We start from the raw sequence: 20,569 nt of genomic DNA on the forward strand, positions 1-20,569 counted from the left end.
CACAGCACACCCCTGCACACCCCACAGACAGCACAGCACACCCCTGCACATAGCACACCCCTGCACACCCCACAGACAGCACAGCACAGCACACGCCTGCACATAGCACAGTACACCCCTGCACACCCCACAGACAGCACAGCACACCCCTGCATACCCCACAGACAGCACAGCACACCCTTGCACACCCCACAGACAGCACACCCCTGCACGTAGCACAGTACATCCCTGCACACCCCACAGACAGCACAGCACATCCTTGCACACCCCACAGACAGCACACCCCTGCACGTAGCACTGTACACCCCTGCACACCCCACAGACAGCACAGCACACCCCTGCATACCCCACAGACAGCACAGCACACCCTTGCACACCCCACAGACAGCACACCCCTGCACGTAGCACAGTACATCCCTGCACACCCCACAGACAGCACAGCACACCCCTGCATGTAGCACAGCACACCCCTGCACACCCCACAGAGAGCACAGCACACCCCTGCACACCCCACAGACAGCACACTCCTGCACACCCCACAGACAGCACAGCACACCCATGCACTTAGCACAGCACACCCCTGCACGTAGCTCAGCACAGCACACCCCTGCACATAGCACAGCACACCCCTGCACACCCCACAGACAGCACAGCACACCCCTGCACACCCCACAGACAGCACAGCACACGCCTGCACATAGCACAGGACACCCCTGCACACCCCACAGACAGCACAGCACCCCCCTGCACACCCCACAGACAGCACAGCACACCGCTGCATGTTGCACAGCACACCCCTGCACACCCCACAGACAGCACAGCACACCCCTGCACACCCCACAGACAGCACAGCACACCCCTGCACATAGCACACCCCTGCACACTCCACAGACAGCACACCCCTGCACACCCCACAGACAGCACAGCACACCCCTTCATGTTGCACAGCACACCACTGCACACCCCACAGACAGCACAGCACACCCCTGCACACCCCACAGACAGCACAGCACACCCCTGCACACCCCACAGACAGCACAGCACACCCCTGCACACCCCAGAGACAGCACAGCACACCACTACACACCCCACAGACAGCACAGCACACCCTTGCACACCCCTGCACGTAGCACAGTAAATCCCTGCACACCCCACAGACAGCACAGCACACCCCTGCATACCCCACAGACAGCACAGCACACCCCTGCACGTAGCACAGCACACCCATGCACACCCCACAGTCAGCACAGCACACCCCTGCACACCCCACAGACAGCACAGCACACCCATGCACACCCCACAGACAGCACACCCCTGCAGACCCCACAGACAGCACAGTACACCCCTGCACGTAGCTCAACACAGCACACCCCTGAACACCCCACAGACAGCACACCACACCCCTGCACACCCCACAGACAGCACACCCCTGCACACCCCACAGACAGCACAGTACACCCCTGCATGTAGCTCAGCACAGCACACCCCTGCACACAGCACAGCACACCCCTGCACACCCCACAGACAGCACAGCACACCCCTGCACATAGCACACCCCTGCACACCCCACAGACAGCACAGCACACCCCTGCACACCCCACAGACAGCACAGCACACACCTGCACGTAGCACAGCACACCCCTGCATACCCCACAGACAGCACAGCACACACCTGCACGTAGCACAGCACACCCCTGCACACCCCACAGACAGCACAGCACACCCCTGCACACCCCACAGACAGCAAAGCACACCCCTGCACACCCCACAGACAGCACAGCACACCCCTGCACATAGCACACCCCTGCACATAGCACACCCCTGCACACCCCACAGACAGCACAGCACACCCCTGCACGTAGCACAGCACACCTCTGCACGTAGCACAGCACACCTCTGCACACCCCACAGACAGTACAGCCCACCCCACAGACAGCACAGCACACCCCTGCACACCCCACAGACAGCACAGCACACCCCTGCACGTAGCACAGCACACCCCACAGACAGCACAGCACACCCCTGCACACCCCAGACAGCACAGCACACTCCTACACACCCCAGACAGCACAACACACCCCTGCACACCCCACAGACAGCACAGCACACCCCGGCAGACAGCACAGCACACCCTTGCACACCCCACAGACAGCACACCCCTGCACGTAGCACAGTACATCCCTGCACACCCCACAGACAGCACAGCACACCCTTGCACACCCCACAGACAGCACACCCCTGCACGTAGCACTGTACACCCCTGCACACCCCACAGACAGCACAGCACACCCCTGCATACCCCACAGACAGCACAGCACACCCTTGCACACCCCACAGACAGCACACCCCTGCACGTAGCACAGTACATCCCTGCACACCCCACAGACAGCACAGCACACCCTTGCACACCCCACAGACAGCACACCCCTGCACGTAGCACTGTACACCCCTGCACACCCCACAGACAGCACAGCACACCCCTGCATACCCCACAGACAGCACAGCACACCCTTGCACACCCCACAGACAGCACACCCCTGCACTTAGCACAGTACATCCCTGCACACCCCACAGACAGCACAGCACACCCCTGCATGTAGCACAGCACACCCCTGCACACCCCACAGACAGCACAGCACACCCCTGCACACCCCACAGACAGCACACTCCTGCACACCCCACAGACAGCACAGCACACCCATGCACTTAGCACAGCACACCCCTGCACGTAGCTCAGCACAGCACACCCCTGCACATAGCACAGCACACCCCTGCACACCCCACAGACAGCACAGCACACCCCTGCACACCCCACAGACAGCACAGCACACCCCTGCACACCCCTGCACATAGCACACCCCTGCACACCCCACAGACAGCACAGCACACGCCTGCACATAGCACAGGACACCACTGCACACCTCACAGACAGTACAGCACACCCCTGCACACCCCACAGACAGCACAGCACACACCTGCACGTAGCACAGCACACCCCTGCATACCCCACAGACAGCAAACCCCTGCATACCCCACAGACAGCACAGCACACCGCTGCATGTTGCACAGCACACCCCTGCACACCCCACAGACAGCACAGCACACCCTTGCACACCCCACAGACAGCAAACCCCTGCACGTAGCACAGTACATCCCTGCACACCCCACAGACAGCACAGCACACCCTTGCACACCCCACAGACAGCACACCCCTGCACGTAGCACTGTACACCCCTGCACACCCCACAGACTGCACAGCACACCCCTGCATACCCCACAGACAGCACAGCACACCCTTGCACACCCCACAGACAGCACACCCCTGCACGTAGCACAGTACATCCCTGCACACCCCACAGACAGCACAGCACACCCTTGCACACCCCACAGACAGCACACCCCTGCACGTAGCACAGTACACCCCTGCACACCCCACAGACAGCACAGCACACCCCACAGACAGCACAGCAGACCCCTGCCTACCCCACAGACAGCACACCACTGCACGTAGCACAGCACACCCCTGCACACCCCACAGACAGAACAGCACACCCCTGCACACCCCACAGACAGCACAGCACACCCCTGCATGTTGCACAGCACACCCCTGCACACCCCACAGACAGAACAGCACACCCCTGCACACCCCACAGACAGCACAGCACACACGTGCATGTTGCACAGCACACCCCTGCACACCCCACAGACAGAACAGCACACCCCTGCACACCCCACAGACAGCACAGCACACCCCTGCATGTTGCACAGCACACCCCTGCACACCCCACAGACAGCACAGCACACCCCTGCACACCCCACAGACAGCACAGCACACCCCACAGACAGCACAGCACACCCCTGCATAGCCCACAGACAGCACACCCCTGCATACCCCACAGACAGCACAGCACACCCCTGCACACCCCACAGACAGCACAGCACACCCCTGCACACCCCACAGACAGCACAGCACACCCCTGCATTTTGCACAGCACACCCCTGCACACCCCACAGACAGGACAGCACACCCCAGCACACCCCACAGACAGCACAGCACACCCCTGCATACCCCACAGACAGCACACCCCTGCACGTAGCACAGTACATCCCTGCACACCCCTCAGACAGCACAGCACACCCCTGTATGTAGCACAGCACACCCCTGCACACCCCACAGACAGCACAGCACACCCCACAGACAGCACACTCCTGCACACCCCACAGACAGCACAGCACACCCATGCACTTAGCACAGCACACCCCTGCACGTAGCTCAGCACAGCACACCCCTGCACATAGCACAGCACACCCCTGCACACCCCACAGACAGCACAGCACACCCCTGCACATAGCACACCCCTGCACACCCCACAGACAGCACAGCACACGCCTGCACATAGCACAGGACACCCCTGCACACCCCACAGACAGTACAGCACACCCCTGCACACCCCACAGACAGCACAGCACACACCTGCACGTAGCACAGCACACCCCTGCATACCCCACAGACAGCACACCCCTGCATACCCCACAGACAGCACAGCACCCCCCTGCACACCCCACAGACAGCACAGCACACCGCTGCATGTTGCACAGCACACCCCTGCACACCCCACAGACAGCACAGCACACCCCTGCACACCCCACAGACAGCACAGCACACCCCTGCACATAGCACACCCCTGCACACTCCACAGACAGCACACCCCTGCACACCCCACAGACAGCACAGCACACCCCTTCATGTTGCACAGCACACCACTGCACACCCCACAGACAGCACAGCACACCCCTGCACACCCCACAGACAGCACACCCCTGCACACCCCACAGACAGCACAGTACACCCCTGCACACAGCACAGCACACCCCTGCACACCCCACAGACAGCACAGCACACCCCTGCACATAGCACACCCCTGCACACCCCACAGACAGCACAGCACACCCCACAGACAGCACAGCACACCCCTGCCTACCCCACAGACAGCACACCCCTGCACGTACCACAGACAGCACACCCCTGCACACCCCACAGACAGCACAGTACACCCCTGCACATAGCACACCCCTGCACACCCCACAGACAGCACAGCACACCCCTGCACACCCCACAGACAGCACAGCACACACCTGCACGTAGCACAGCACACCCCTGCATACCCCACAGACAGCACAGCACACACCTGCACGTAGCACAGCACACCCCTGCACACCCCACAGACAGCACAGCACACCCCTGCACGTAGCTCAGCACAGCACACCCCTGCACACGCCACAGACAGCACAGTACACCCCTGCATGTAGCTCAGCACAGCACACCCCTGCACATAGCACAGCACACCCCTGCACACCCCACAGACAGAACAGCACACCCCTGCACACCCCACAGACAGCACAGCACACCCCTGCACATAGCACACCCCTGCACATAGCACACCCCTGCACACCCCACAGACAGCACAGCACACCCCTGCACGTAGCACAGCACACCTCTGCACACCCCACAGACAGTACAGCCCACCCCACAGACAGCACAGCACACCCCTGCACACCCCACAGACAGCACAGCACACCCCTGCACGTAGCACAGCACACCCCACAGACAGCACAGCACACAACTGCACACCCCAGACAGCACAGCACACCCCTACACACCCCAGACAGCACAACACACCCCTGCACACCCCACAGACAGCACAGCACACCCCTGCAGACAGCACAGCACACCCTTGCACACCCCACAGACAGCACACCCCTGCACGTAGCACAGTACATCCCTGCACACCCCACAGACAGCACAGCACACCCTTGCACACCCCACAGACAGCACACCCCTGTACGTAGCACTGTACACCCCTGCACACCCCACAGACAGCACAGCACACCCCTGCATACCCCACAGACAGCACAGCACACCCTTGCACACCCCACAGACAGCACACCCCTGCACGTAGCACAGTACATCCCTGCACACCCCACAGACAGCACAGCACACCCTTGCACACCCCACAGACAGCACACCCCTGCACGTAGCACTGTACACCCCTGCACACCCCACAGACAGCACAGCACACCCCTGCATACCCCACAGACAGCACAGCACACCCTTGCACACCCCACAGACAGCACACCCCTGCACGTAGCACAGTACATCCCTGCACACCCCACAAACAGCACAGCACACCCCTGCACACCTCACAGACAGCACAGCACACCCTTGCACACCCCACAGACAGCACACCCCTGCACGTAGCACAGTACATCCCTGCACACCCCACAGACAGCACAGCACACCCCTGCATGTAGCACAGCACACCCCTGCACACCCCACAGACAGCACAGCACACCCCTGCACACCCCACAGACAGCACACTCCTGCACACCCCACAGACAGCACAGCACACCCATGCACTTAGCACAGCACACCCCTGCACATAGCACAGCACACCCCTGCACACCCCACAGACAGCACAGCACACCCCTGCACACCCCACAGACAGCACAGCACACCCCTGCACACCCCTGCACATAGCACACCCCTGCACACCCCACAGACAGCACAGCACACGCCTGCACATAGCACAGGACACCCCTGCACACCTCACAGACAGTACAGCACACCCCTGCACACCCCACAGACAGCACAGCACACACCTGCATGTAGCACAGCACACCCCTGCATACCCCACAGACAGCACACCCCTGCATACCCCACAGACAGCACAGCACCCCCCTGCACACCCCACAGACAGCACAGTACACCCCTGCACATAGCACACCCCTGCACACCCCACAGACAGCACAGCACACCCCTGCACACCCCACAGACAGCACAGCACACCCCTTCATGTTGCACAGCACACCCCTGCACACCCCACAGACAGCACAGCACACCCCTGCACACCCCACAGACAGCACAGCACACCCCTGCACACCCCACAGACAGCACAGCACACCACTGCACACCCCACAGACAGCACACCCCTGCACACCCCACAGACAGCACAGTACACCCCTGCACGTAGCTCAGCACAGCACACCCCTGCACACCCCACAGATAGCACACCACACCCCTGCAGACCCCACAGACAGCACACCCCACAGACAGCACACCCCACAGACAGCACAGTACACCCCTGCATGTAGCTCAGCACAGCACACCCCTGCACACAGCACAGCACACCCCTGCACACCCCACAGACAGCACAGCACACCCCTGCACATAGCACACCCCTGCACACCCCACAGACAGCACAGCACACCCCACAGACAGCACAGCACACCCCTGTATGTTGCACAGCACACCCCTGCACACCCCACAGACAGCACAGCACACACCTGCACGTAGCACAGCACACCCCTGCATACCCCACAGACAGCAAAGCACACCCCACAGACAGCACAGCACACCCCTGCACGTAGCTCAGCACAGCACACCCCTGCACACCCCACAGACAGCACAGCACACCCCTGCATGTAGCTCAGCACAGCACACCCCTGCACATAGCACAGCACACCCCAGAGACAGCACAGCACACCCCTGCACACCCCACACACAGCACAGCACACCCCTGCACATAGCACACCCCTGCACATAGCACACCCCTGCACACCCCACAGACAGCACAGCACACCCCTGCACGTAGCACAGCACAACCCTGCACGTAGCACAGCACACCTCTGCACACCCCACAGACAGTACAGCCCACCCCACAGACAGCACAGCACACCCCTGCACGTAGCACAGCACACCTCTGCACACCCCACAGACAGCACAGCACACCCCTGCACACCCCACAGACAGCACAGCACACCCCACAGACAGCACAGCACACCCCTGCACGTAGCACAGCACACCCCACAGACAGCACAGCACACCCCTGCACACCCCAGACAGCACAGCACACCCCTACACACCCCAGACAGCACAACACACCCCTGCACACCCCACAGACAGCACAGCACACCCCTGCATGTAGCACAGCGCACCCCTGCACGTAGCACAGTACACCCCTGCACGTAGCACAGTACACCCCTGCACGTAGCACAGTACACCCCTGCACGTAGCACAGCACACCTCTGCACACTCCACAGACAGTACAGCCCACCCCACAGACAGCACAGCACACCCCTGCATGTAGCACAGCACACCCCTGCACGTAGCACAGTACATCCCTGCACACCCCACAGACAGCACAGCACACCCCTGCACACCCCAGAGACAGCACAGCACACCCCTGCACACCCCACAGACAGCACAGCACACCCATGCACTTAGCACAGCACACCCCTGCACACCCCACAGACAGCACAGCACACCCCTGCACACCCCACAGACAGCACAGCACACCCCTGCACATAGCACACCCCTGCACACCCCACAGACAGCACAGCACAGCACAGCACACGCCTGCACATAGCACAGTACACCCCTGCACACCCCACAGACAGCACAGCACACCCCTGCAGACCCCACAGACAGCACAGGACACCCCTGCACACCCCACAGACAGTACAGCACACCCCTGCACACCCCACAGACAGCACAGCACACCCCTGCATACCCCACAGACAGCACAGCACACCCTTGCACACCCCACAGAGAGCACACCCCTGCACGTAGCACAGTACATCCCTGCACACCCCACAGACAGCACAGCACACCCTTGCACACCCCACAGACAGCACACCCCTGCACGTAGCACTGTACACCCCTGCACACCCCACAGACAGCACAGCACACCCCTGCACACCCCACAGACAGCACACTCCTGCACACCCCACAGACAGCACAGCACACCCATGCAATTAGCACAGCACACCCCTGCACGTAGCTCAGCACAGCACACCCCTGCACATAGCACAGCACACCCCTGCACACCCCACAGACAGCACAGCACACCCCTGCACACCCCACAGACAGCACAGCACACCCCTGCACATAGCACACCCCTGCACACCCCACAGACAGCACAGCACACGCCTGCACACCCCACAGACAGTACAGCACACCCCTGCACACCCCACAGACAGCACAGCACACACCTGCACGTAGCACAGCACACCCCTGCATACCCCACAGACAGCACACCCCTGCATACCCCACAGACAGCACAGCACCCCCCTGCACACCCCACAGACAGCATATCACACCGCTGCATGTTGCACACCACACCCCTGCACACCCCACAGACAGCACAGCACACCCCTGCACACCCCACAGACAGCACAGCACACCCCTGCACATAGCACACCCCTGCACACCCCACAGACAGCACAGCACACCCCTGCACACCCCACAGACAGCACAGCACCCCCCTGCACACCCCACAGACAGCACAGCACACCCCTTCATGTTGCACAGCACACCCCTGCACACCCCACAGACAGCACAGCACACCCCTGCACACCCCACAGACAGCACAGCACACCCCTGCACACCCCACAGACAGCACAGCACACCCCTGCACACCCCACAGACAGCACACCCCTGCACACCCCACAGAAAGCACAGTACACCCCTGCACGTAGCTCAGCACAGCACACCCCTGCACACCCCACAGACAGCACACCACACCCCTGCACACCCCACAGACAGCACACCCCTGCACACCCCACAGACAGCACAGTACACCCCTGCATGTAGCTCAGCACACCCCTGCACACACCACAGACAGCACAGCACACCCCTGCACATAGCACAGCACACCCCTGCACACCCCACAGATAGCACAGCACACCCCTGCACATAGCACACCCCTGCACACCCCACAGACAGCACAGCACACCCCTGCACATAGCACACCCCTGCACACCCCACAGACAGCACTGCACACCCCTGCACACCCCACAGACAGCACAGCACACCCCTGCACATAGCACACCCCTGCACATAGCACACCCCTGCACACCCCACAGACAGCACAGCACACCCCTGCACGTAGCACAGCACACCCCTGCACGTAGCACAGCACACCTCTGCACACCCCACAGACAGTACAGCCCACAGACAGCACAGCACACCCCTGCACGTAGCACAGCACACCTCTGCACACCCCACAGACAGTACAGCCCACCCCACAGACAGCACAGCACACCCCTGCACACCCCACAGACAGCACACCCCACAGACAGCACAGCACACCCCTGCACGTAGCACAGCACACCCCACAGACAGCACAGCACACCCCTGCACACCCCACAGACAGCACAGCACACCCCTACACACCCCAGACAGCACAACACACCCCTGCACACCCCACAGACAGCACAGCACACCCCTGCAGACAGCACAGCACACCCTTGCACACCCCACAGACAGCACACCCCTGCACGTAGCACAGTACATCCCTGCACACCCCAAAGACAGCACAGCACACCCCTGCATACCCCACAGACAGCACAGCACACCCTTGCACACCCCACAGACAGCACACCCCTGCACGTAGCACAGTACATCCCTGCACACCCCACAAACAGCACAGCACACCCCTGCACACCTCACAGACAGCACAGCACACCCTTGCACACCCCACAGACAGCACAGCACACCCCTGCAGACCCCACAGACAGCACACCCCTGCACGTAGCACAGACAGTACAGAACAACCCTGCACACCCCACAGACAGCACAGCACACCCCTGCATACCCCACAGACAGCACAGCACACCCTTGCACACCCCACAGACAGCACACCCCTGCACGTAGCACAGTACATCCCTGCACACCCCACAGACAGCACAGCACACCCTTGCACACCCCACAGACAGCACACCCCTGCACATAGCACTGTACACCCCTGCACACCCCACAGACAGCACAGCACACCCCTGCATACCCCACAGACAGCACAGCACACCCTTGCACACCCCACAGACAGCACACCCCTGCACGTAGCACAGTACATCCCTGCACACCCCACAAACAGCACAGCACACCCCTGCACACCTCACAAACAGCACAGCACACCCATGCACTTAGCACAGCACACCCCTGCACACCCCACAGACAGCACAGCACACCCCTGCACACCCCAGAGACAGCACACTCCTGCACACCCCACAGACAGCACAGCACACCCATGCACTTAGCACAGCACACCCCTGCACATAGCACAGCACACCCCTGCACACCCCAGAGACAGCACAGCACACCCTTGCACACCCCACAGACAGCACAGCACACCCCTGCACATAGCACACCCCTGCACACCCCACAGACAGCACAGCACACGCCTGCACATAGCACAGGACACCCCTGCACACCCCACAGACAGTACAGCACACCCCTGCACACCCCACAGACAGCACAGCACACACCTGCACGTAGCACAGCACACCCCTGCATACCCCACAGACAGCACACCCCTGCATACCCCACAGACAGCACAGCACCCCCCTGCACACCCCACAGACAGCACAGCACACCCCTGCACATAGCACACCCCTGCACACCCCACAGACAGCACAGCACACCCCTGCACACCACACAGACAGCACAGCATACCCCTTCACGTTGCACAGCACACCCCTGCACACCCCACAGACAGCACAGCACACCCCTGCACACCCCACAGACAGCACAGCACACCCCTGCACACCCCACAGACAGCACAGCACACCCCTGCACACCCCACAGACAGCACAGCACACCCCTGCACACCCCACAGACAGCACAGCACACCCTTGCACACCCCTGCACGTAGCACAGTACATCCCTGCACACCCCACAGACAGCACAGCACACCCCTGCATACCCCACAGACAGCACAGCACACCCCAGCACGTAGCACAGCACACCCCTGCACACCCCACAGACAGCACAGCACACCCCTGCACACACCACAGACAGCACAGCACACCCCTGCACACCCCACAGACAGCACACCCCTGCACACCCCACAAACAGCACAGTACACCCCTGCACGTAGCTCAGCACAGCACACCCCACAGACAGCACACCCCACAGACAGCACAGCACACCCCTGCACATAGCACACCCCTGCACACCCCACAGACAGCACACCCCTGCACACCCCACAGACAGCACAGCACACACCTGCACGTAGCACAGCACACCCCTGCATACCCCACAGACAGCACAGCACACACCTGCACGTAGCACAGCACACCCCTGCATACCCCACAGACAGCACAGCACACCCCTGCACACCCCACAGACAGCACAGCACACCCCTGCACGTAGCTCAGCACAGCACACCCCTGCACACCCCACAGACAGCACATTACACCCCTGCATGTAGCTCAGCACAGCACACCCCTGCACATAGCACAGCACACCCCTGCACACCCCACAGACAGCACAGCACACCCCTGCACACCCCACAGACAGCACAGCACACCCCTGCACATAGCACACCCCTGCACACCCCACAGACAGCACAGCACACCCCTGCACGTAGCACAGCACACCCCTGCACGTAGCACAGCACACCTCTGCACACCCCACAGACAGTACAGCCCACCCCACAGACAGCACAGCACACCCCTGCACACCCCACAGACAGCACACCCCACAGACAGCACAGCACACCCCTGCACGTAGCACAGCACACCCCACAGACAGCACAGCACACCCCTGCACACCCCAGACAGCACAGCACACCCCTACACACCCCAGACAGCACAACACACCCCTGCACACCCCATAGACAGCACAGCACACCCCTGCATGTAGCACAGCACACCCCTGCACGTAGCACAGTACACCCCTGCACGTAGCACAGTACACCCCTGCACGTAGCACAGTACACCCCTGCACGTAGCACAGCACACCTCTGCACACCCCACAGACAGTACAGCCCACCCCACAGACAGCACAGCACACCCCTGCACACCCCACAGACAGCACAGCACACCCCTGCACGTAGCACAGCACACCCCACAGACAGCACAGCACACCCCTACACACCCCAGACAGCACAGCACACCCCTACACACCCCAGACAGCACAGCACACCCCTGCACACCCCACAGACAGCACAGCACACCCCTGCAAGTAGCACTGCATACCCCTGCACACCCCACAGACAGGACAGCACAGCCCAGGACTCAGCAATGAAATGGCGCTGATCACCGCCGGGAGGGACTTGTATACAATCCAAAACCTGCAAGAATCTGACGCAGAATTAATGACTTTTTGCCTAGTTTTCAGATCAGAGTCAGGCAGGAAACCCCGAGACGGCCTCTTATCCGACTCAGAATAGCGATGTTGGGGAGGGTCCAGATCTTTTAATAAGGGTGGGATGTACTAAGCATCACATATACTATGTGGTACATCCTTCCTCTCTTCAGGTACATACCGCCGTTGATTACTGCATTATATACCTAGAATATCGCAAAGGATAGCTCTCCCGACAAGAGCTGTCCTCTGCGATCCCCTGGCTGACTTACAGTCCCTATGGCGTCCTTCTGCGCAAGGTGGCGTTACATGTGGAGCATGCGGTAAAACCCCCGAAAACTGCATGTCTGGGGGTTTTACCGCATTTCCCCCTTTAGCACATCCCGTCCTAAATATCAGATTTCGCAATCGGCCCCGGCAACAGGGGGGGGACTAAGGGGACACCTGTCCTGGGCCCCGAAGTTAAGAGGTCCCAGAGTCTGGAAGGGTACAAAACCAAAGCACTTGGGGGCAGCAGCACCAACTAGCTAAATTTAAAGCAGGGACCCCGCTGCGGGCACTATACTTAGTGCTGGTTGGCATGGTCCATTCTTCAAATTTAGCTAGTTACCTCTCTGGAGTCCGTCCGGGTAATGGTCACGTCCCACCCGAGGAAACGTCACCTAGTGCGCCACCACCGCTGTGTACGTTTCACAGTAATCAGTGGCTGGCAGCAGCGTCATTACGTGCGACGCTGTGATTCACTGGACCTTCTCTGTCCCTGTCTCCACCCACGCCATCGTCGTCGAGGAGCAAAAAGCGGGGGAGAGGAAGCGTGGCGCACGGCTGTCCGCTACACAGACCTGCATATACCCTCCTCACCTCTGCCCGGACAGAGATGGGGGCCCGCCAGCCCGCCGCTGCCCGCAATACCGCTGCTGGCCTGCCTCTGGCTCTTACTGGCAGAGCTGTGCTGCAAATCCAGCAGCCATTCAATAAAGGTTTTTTTTTTTTTTCCTTTTTGAGATCAGCAAACGTAATGTCATGACCTCACGCTGCGCCGCTGATAGAGGAACCGCGGGTGTGAGGAGCAACAAGAAATGGAAGAGCATAAATTTCCCTTCAGTAGCCGGACCTGGAAGTGACGCGAGTGAGGGCGGAAGTGGAGGTTTCTGCCAACACTTTCCACGAAAATAAGAAAGTTGGCCCCTTGCGGGCTCGTTTCGCTCGCCACATGAATATATTCCCCCTCTATGCCCACTTGGATGGTAGGGAATGATGTTGGACACTGGCAGATGACGTCATCGTACATCTACGGAAGGGGATCTATCTCTTCCCAACAAGATTTAGCAGGTAAGTGTGGAGCTGGCCGGCTGGAGCTGGCCGGCTGGGGCTGGCTGGGGCTGGGGCTGGCTGGGGCTGGAGCTGGCCGGCTGGGGCTGGGGCTGGCTGGGGTTGGGGCTGGCTGGGGCTGGGGCTGGCTGGCTCTCTGTTGATATGGTATAAGAAGCACCTGGAAAATGATTGTATATCTGTATTATGTCTTATGCGGGTAAATGAGTGTATAATACGTGAAATAAATACCTGCAGATCCACTTGAAGTAAATCTAAATGAAAAATAACCAAATGAAAATAAATAATTAATGAATGATAATAAGTAAATTAACAAATAAAAGAAAAAAAGAATAAATAGATGTTTAGGTTCTTTTGTGGGGATGACGGGTGCTCGCTGCTTTAGTGCAGTGCACGCGGGTATCTGTCCCTATCTTACCCTGAGACACAGAGTTGTCCATTTATGCCGGTAAACATTCGGTGCTCAACGCTGGAAGAACTCTGCACTCTGTCTGTAGTGCAGGGATGATGGTATGCTTCGGCTTGCTCCAGTTCTGCATGCAGGGGTTGCGGCTCAGCCTGCTCCGATCTCTGCTGTGCCTCCGGCAAACTCCCTGGCTGATAGCTCTATTTAGGAAAGAGCCGGCGGCTTGTCAGTGGTTAGGGCTCTGACGCGTTTCGTCCACGTGACGGACTTTGTCAAGGAAGCCAGGCTGTTGGTAGTTGCTTCAATTTATATTCTGGTGATTGCACCAATTAATTAGTGAGAGTTGTTGCATCTGTACCTATTAATTTGCTGATTACTGATCTTTATTGAAAAAATACTTTTTAAATGGCAAGCCAGAAATACTGCTTGCTATTTAAAACTTCTACTGGAAATTGCATATTCCATAAATATATAAGAACAGGAATAAGAAAAAATATAAATAAATAGATGAATAAAATGTAAAAAAAATATAAATAAAATTAATAAAATAAATAGTGGACCACAGGATGTATTAAAATAATAATGTAGAGTTTTTAATTCATAAATCCATTGTGTTTCTTTTTTTGACGTTCGTTGTATGTAGTTCCCCCCTCTCCAGTCTTCTTCTACTTTTTGTATGGCCATAAATTTTAATCCTTTGGGATTATTATTATGTTTCATGAAAAAATGATCGGAGACGCTGTGCGCTCTTAGTCCTTTCCTGATATTGTTAATGTGTTCACACATTCTTGTTTTCAATTTTCTTTTTGTGCGTCCCACATATTGAAGTCCACATTCACATTGTAGCATATAAATGCCTCCCTCTGTGTTACAAGTTAGATGTTCTTTCACCATGGATTCTTTATTGGTTACTTTTGATTGAAAATTGAATGTCCCTGTAGTTGTTACATTTTCCATTGTGGTGCATCCTTTACAAAGGTTGCAGTAATAAAATCCTTTGCTGCCTTTATCCACACTTGATTCTGCTAACGGAATATAGCTAGAGGTCAGGGATATCTGCAATGTGTTGGCTCTTCTATAAATCATTTTTGGATTTGAAGGAATGATATCTGCTAAAGGGGGTCTGTTTTAAGAATGTGCCAATGCTTATACAGAATCCTTTCCAGTGGTTTTATGTTGCTATTATATATGGTTATGAAGGCCATCTGTAATTTATCGTTCTTTTTTGATGTCTTATACTTGATGAGGTCATTTCTATTGTTTCTGCATGTTACTTTGAGGTTATTATCCAGTAAACCCTTATTGTAGATTCTGTCTTCAAATCTTTCCTTTAGTTTATTACTCTGTATTACAAAATCCACATCTTTGGAGCAGTTTCTTCTCAATCGTTGAAATTGTCCCCCCGGTATGTTACTGATCCATTTTGGATGATGATTACTTCTTGCTAGCAGAAACTAGTTACAATCCACTTTTTATGTAAGTTTTAGTTTAAATCTTATTATTTTCTATAAAGATATCAAGGTCTAGAAAATTTATGGAGTGTCTGCTGAATGCAGATGTAAACTCTAAATTCAGATCATTCGAGTTAATATAGGTCAAGAATTTTTCCAGGTCTTCTTGGTTACCGTCCCATATCATGAGTACATCATCTATGAATCTTGTCCACATGTGTATATTGGCTCCATATGGGTTATTAGCCCAAATGTGGTCATCTTCCCACTTGGACACAAACAAGTTTGCATAACTTGGTGCAAATCGACTGCCCATAGCGGTCCCGGTCAGTTGTTTGTAGTAATGGCCTTTGTACCAGAAGAAATTGTGCTCCAATATGAATTCTATGCAGCTCGTGATGAAATTTGCTTGCCTGTTCGGAATGTCTGACTGGTTGCATAAATAATGATAAGTGTGGGCACAACCATCAGCGTGTCTTATGCATGTATAAAGTGATTTTACATCACAAGTTACAAGCATGAACGGATCCTTCCATACAATATTGGCTAGTTTTTGTAGCGTTGCTGTGGTGTCCTTGATGTAGCTTTTCTGTTCTGCTACAAGTGGTTGTAGGTAGCAATCTACATAGCCAGAAAGGTTAGATGTCATCGATCCTATGCCTGATACTATTGGACGTCCCGGAGGGTTCTCTGGGTCTTTATGTATTTTTGGAATCTGGTAAAATACTGGTGTTCTTGGTGTTATGTTAAGGAAGGCAAATTCATTCTTAGTTAACATTTGTAAATGTAAACCTTCTTCTAGGAGTTCAGTAAGTTCCTTGGTGTACCTTTCTGTCGGGTCTCTTTCAAGTTTTTGATATGTCGTGGTTTCTGCAAGTAGTCTTTCTATTTCAAGTTTGTAGTCTGTAGTGTTCATGATAACCAGACCACCGCCTTTGTCTGCTGTTTTGATTGTGATTTCTGTTATTTCTCAATTCATCTAAAAGCAGTTTTCTCTACTTTTGTAAGGTTCATCTTAATTTTTGGTTTGTCTGGTAACATGTCAATATCTAATTCCACCAATTTCTGAAATGTTTCCAAGCCTGCCCCTTTTATATGATATGGAGTGAAATTGCTTTGTGCCTTGAGGTGAGTGTGCTTGAATATTAGTATTAGTATTTCTTTAGGCACATTTTGAATTTATTGGGTTTTGATTGTGGTGCGAACTTTAAGCCCTTACTAAGTAGGCTTAGTTGTCTATTCGAAAGTGTGCTGGAACTTAGATTGAATATGTCTTCTGCTGTAGTGGGTTTAGTATGTGAGTTGGTTATGTTCTTCTTTAAATGCCTTCCTCCTCGCTTAACTCTTCTTGTTGGTACAGTTTCTTCTTTTTGATCTGTGGTGTTGACGGTTGTACGTCCTCTATTTCATCTAGAAACTCTAAAAAATCCTCATCAGAATTGTTCCTTATTCTTTTCTTTGTCGAGATGTCTTCTTTTTCCTCTGTGGATGAAACGCGTCGGAGCCCTAACCACTAACAAGCCGCCGGCTCTTTCCTAAATAGAGCTATCAGCCAGAGAGTTTGCCGGAGGCACAGCAGAGATCGGAGCAGGCTGAGCTGCAACCCCTGCATGCAGAACGGGAGCGAGCCGAAGCATACCATCATCCCTGCACTACAGACAGAGTGCAGAGGTCGTCCAGCGTTCAGCGCTGAAAGTTTACCGGCATAAATGGACAACTCCGTGTCTCAGGGTAAGATAGGGACAGATACCCGCGTGCATTGCACTAAAGCAGCGAGCACCCGTCATCCCCACAAAAGAGCCTAAACATCTATTTGTTCTTTTTATTTCTTTTATTTGTTCCTTTACTTATTATCATTCATTAATTATTTATTATTCATTTTATTTATTTTCATTTGGTTATTTTTCATTTAGATTTATTTCAAGTGGATCTGCAGGTATTTATTTTACGTATTATACACTCATTTACCCGCATTAGACATAATACAGATATACAATCATTTTCCAGGTGCTTCTTATACCATATCAATATATTTTCCTATTTCCTAATAGTATATACGGAAGCAGCTAACAATCCCCAGGTGCGATATTGTATTATTCATACAAACTACTGGCTGGCTGTCTGTGGCTGGAGCTAGGGCTGGCTGGATCTCTGTGGATGGGGCTGGCAGGCTAGGGGTGGCTGGGGCTGGCTGTGGCTGGTTGGCTGGGGCTAGGGCTGGCTGGCTCTCTGTGGCTAGGGCTGGCAGGCTGGGGCTGTTGCTGACTGGGGCAAGGGTTGGCTGGCTGGCTCTCTGTGGCTAGGGCTGGCAGGCTGGGGCTGGCTGTGGTTGGTTGGCTGGGGCTAGGGCTGGCTGGCTCTCTGTGGCTAGGGCTGGCAGGCTAGGGGTGGCTGGGGCTGGCTGTGGTTGGTTGGCTGGGGCTAGGGCTGGCTGGCTCTCTGTGGCTAGGGCTGGCAGGCTAGGGGTGGCTGGGGCTGGCTGTGGTTGGTTGGCTTGGGCTAGGGCTGGCTGGCTCTCTGGCTAGGGCTGGCAGGCTACGGGTGGCTGGGGCTGGCTGTGGGTGGTTGGCAGGGGCGTGGGCTGGCTGGCTCTCTGTGGCTAGGGCTGGCAGGCTGGGGCTGTGGCTGACTGGGGCTAGGGTTGGCTGGCTCTCTGTGGCTAGGGCTGTCAGGCTACGGGTGGCTGGGGCTGTGGCTGACTGGGGCTGTGGCTGACTGGGGCTAGGGGCCACCTCTGAAGAAGCTGCAGCATAGCAGCAGACCCAGGAACAGGCCAGTGGTACCTAATGTAGACACGACTCACTGGTCAGTAGTATAAGTAGTACACACGGGTGGCAGCTGCATTATCATCACGGGTGGCAGCTGCAATATCATCACGGGTAGCAGCTGCATTATCATCACGGGTTGCAGCTGCATTATCATCACGGGTGGCAGCTGCATTATCATTAGTGACACAGTGTGCGGTAAGAGTATGTTAGTAAATTTGGAGTTACATTTATTTGTACACGCAGGTATGTGTGAGTGCAGGGTTCTGGGGCAGTGGAATTGATGATGGCGGCAGGGAAAGGTATATTTCCCCTTCTGTATTTGTACCTGGAAGTGACGTGCAGTGAGGGCAGAAGTGCGGTTCCCTGTCCACACAGTTCACTGAATAAAGAAACTTGTTTGCTCGCCACGCTTCAGGCTCGGTGGCTCGCTATGCTCACAAGTTTAGTTTCCCCCTCTATGCCCACTTGGATGGTAGGGAATGACGTTGGACAGTGTGGGTACAGATACTGAAGGGGATCTAGCTGTAACCATGGCGGTAGGGGGGGCCCGAGATAGAGTATTGTACCAGGCCCCAGGATTACTGCTGCCGGCCCTGTCCGCAATATGGCATTAGCATAATAAAGTGAGTACAATGCTGCGGCTAGAGGAGAAAGTGGCCACAGGAGCTTGCAATTCGGAATCAGGCACAAAAACCTTCACAAAGAAAATATAAAAGTGTCGCTAGTATACCTGTGCATGGACTCGTCTCTGCCGTGCTGCTCTCGCACAATCATTGCCGTAGAAACATTGCTCTCTCCGGCCACTGCCCGCAAATCATCTACGAGCTGCCAACACACAAAATCAAGAACAGGATTGTCACATCCCATAATATGGTATTGTCACCAGTATGCACAACACTATGGGGATTACACTGCGGAGACTGCCGGCTGTGTTACACTGTGGTCACAACTGTCTATATTACATATGGTGACTACTGTCTATATTACACTATGGTGATTACTGTCTATATTACACTATGGTGATTACTGTCTATATTACACTGTGGTGACTACTGTCTATATTACACTATGGTGACTACTGTCTGTATAACACTATGGGGATTACACTGCGGAGACTGCCGGCTGTGTTACACTGTGGTCACAACTGTCTATATTACACTATGGTCATTACTGTCTATATTACACTATGGTGATTACTGTCTATATTACACTATGGTGACTACTGTCTGTATAACACTATGGGGATTACACTGCGGAGACTGCCGGCTGTGTTACACTGTGGTCACAACTGTCTATATTACACTATGGTCATTACTGTCTATATTACACTATGGTCATTACTGTCTATATTACACTATGGTCATTACTGTCTATATTACACTATGGTGATTACTGTCTATATTACACTGTGGTGACTACTGTCTGTATAACACTATGGGGATTACACTGCGGAGACTGCCGGCTG

General features: G+C 55.8%; 1 protein-coding gene across 2 annotated transcripts in view; it reads right to left on the reverse strand.

Annotated features, from left to right (window-relative positions):
* The window catches only part of LDHD (lactate dehydrogenase D), a 668,169-nt gene that overhangs the window by 609,680 nt on the left and 37,920 nt on the right, over positions 1-20,569 (reverse strand). For both annotated transcript variants that reach the window (XM_088448610.1, XM_088448611.1), the window contains exon 2: positions 19,835-19,929. In XM_088448610.1, coding sequence (XP_088304736.1) covers positions 19,835-19,929 — 95 coding nt within the window. The remainder of the gene's footprint in view (positions 1-19,834; positions 19,930-20,569) is intronic.

Source organism: Taudactylus pleione, unplaced genomic scaffold (genome assembly GCF_031769625.1).
Source record: "Taudactylus pleione unplaced genomic scaffold, aTauple2 ptg000461l, whole genome shotgun sequence".
In the NCBI taxonomy this organism is placed as follows: domain Eukaryota; kingdom Metazoa; phylum Chordata; class Amphibia; order Anura; family Myobatrachidae; genus Taudactylus; species Taudactylus pleione.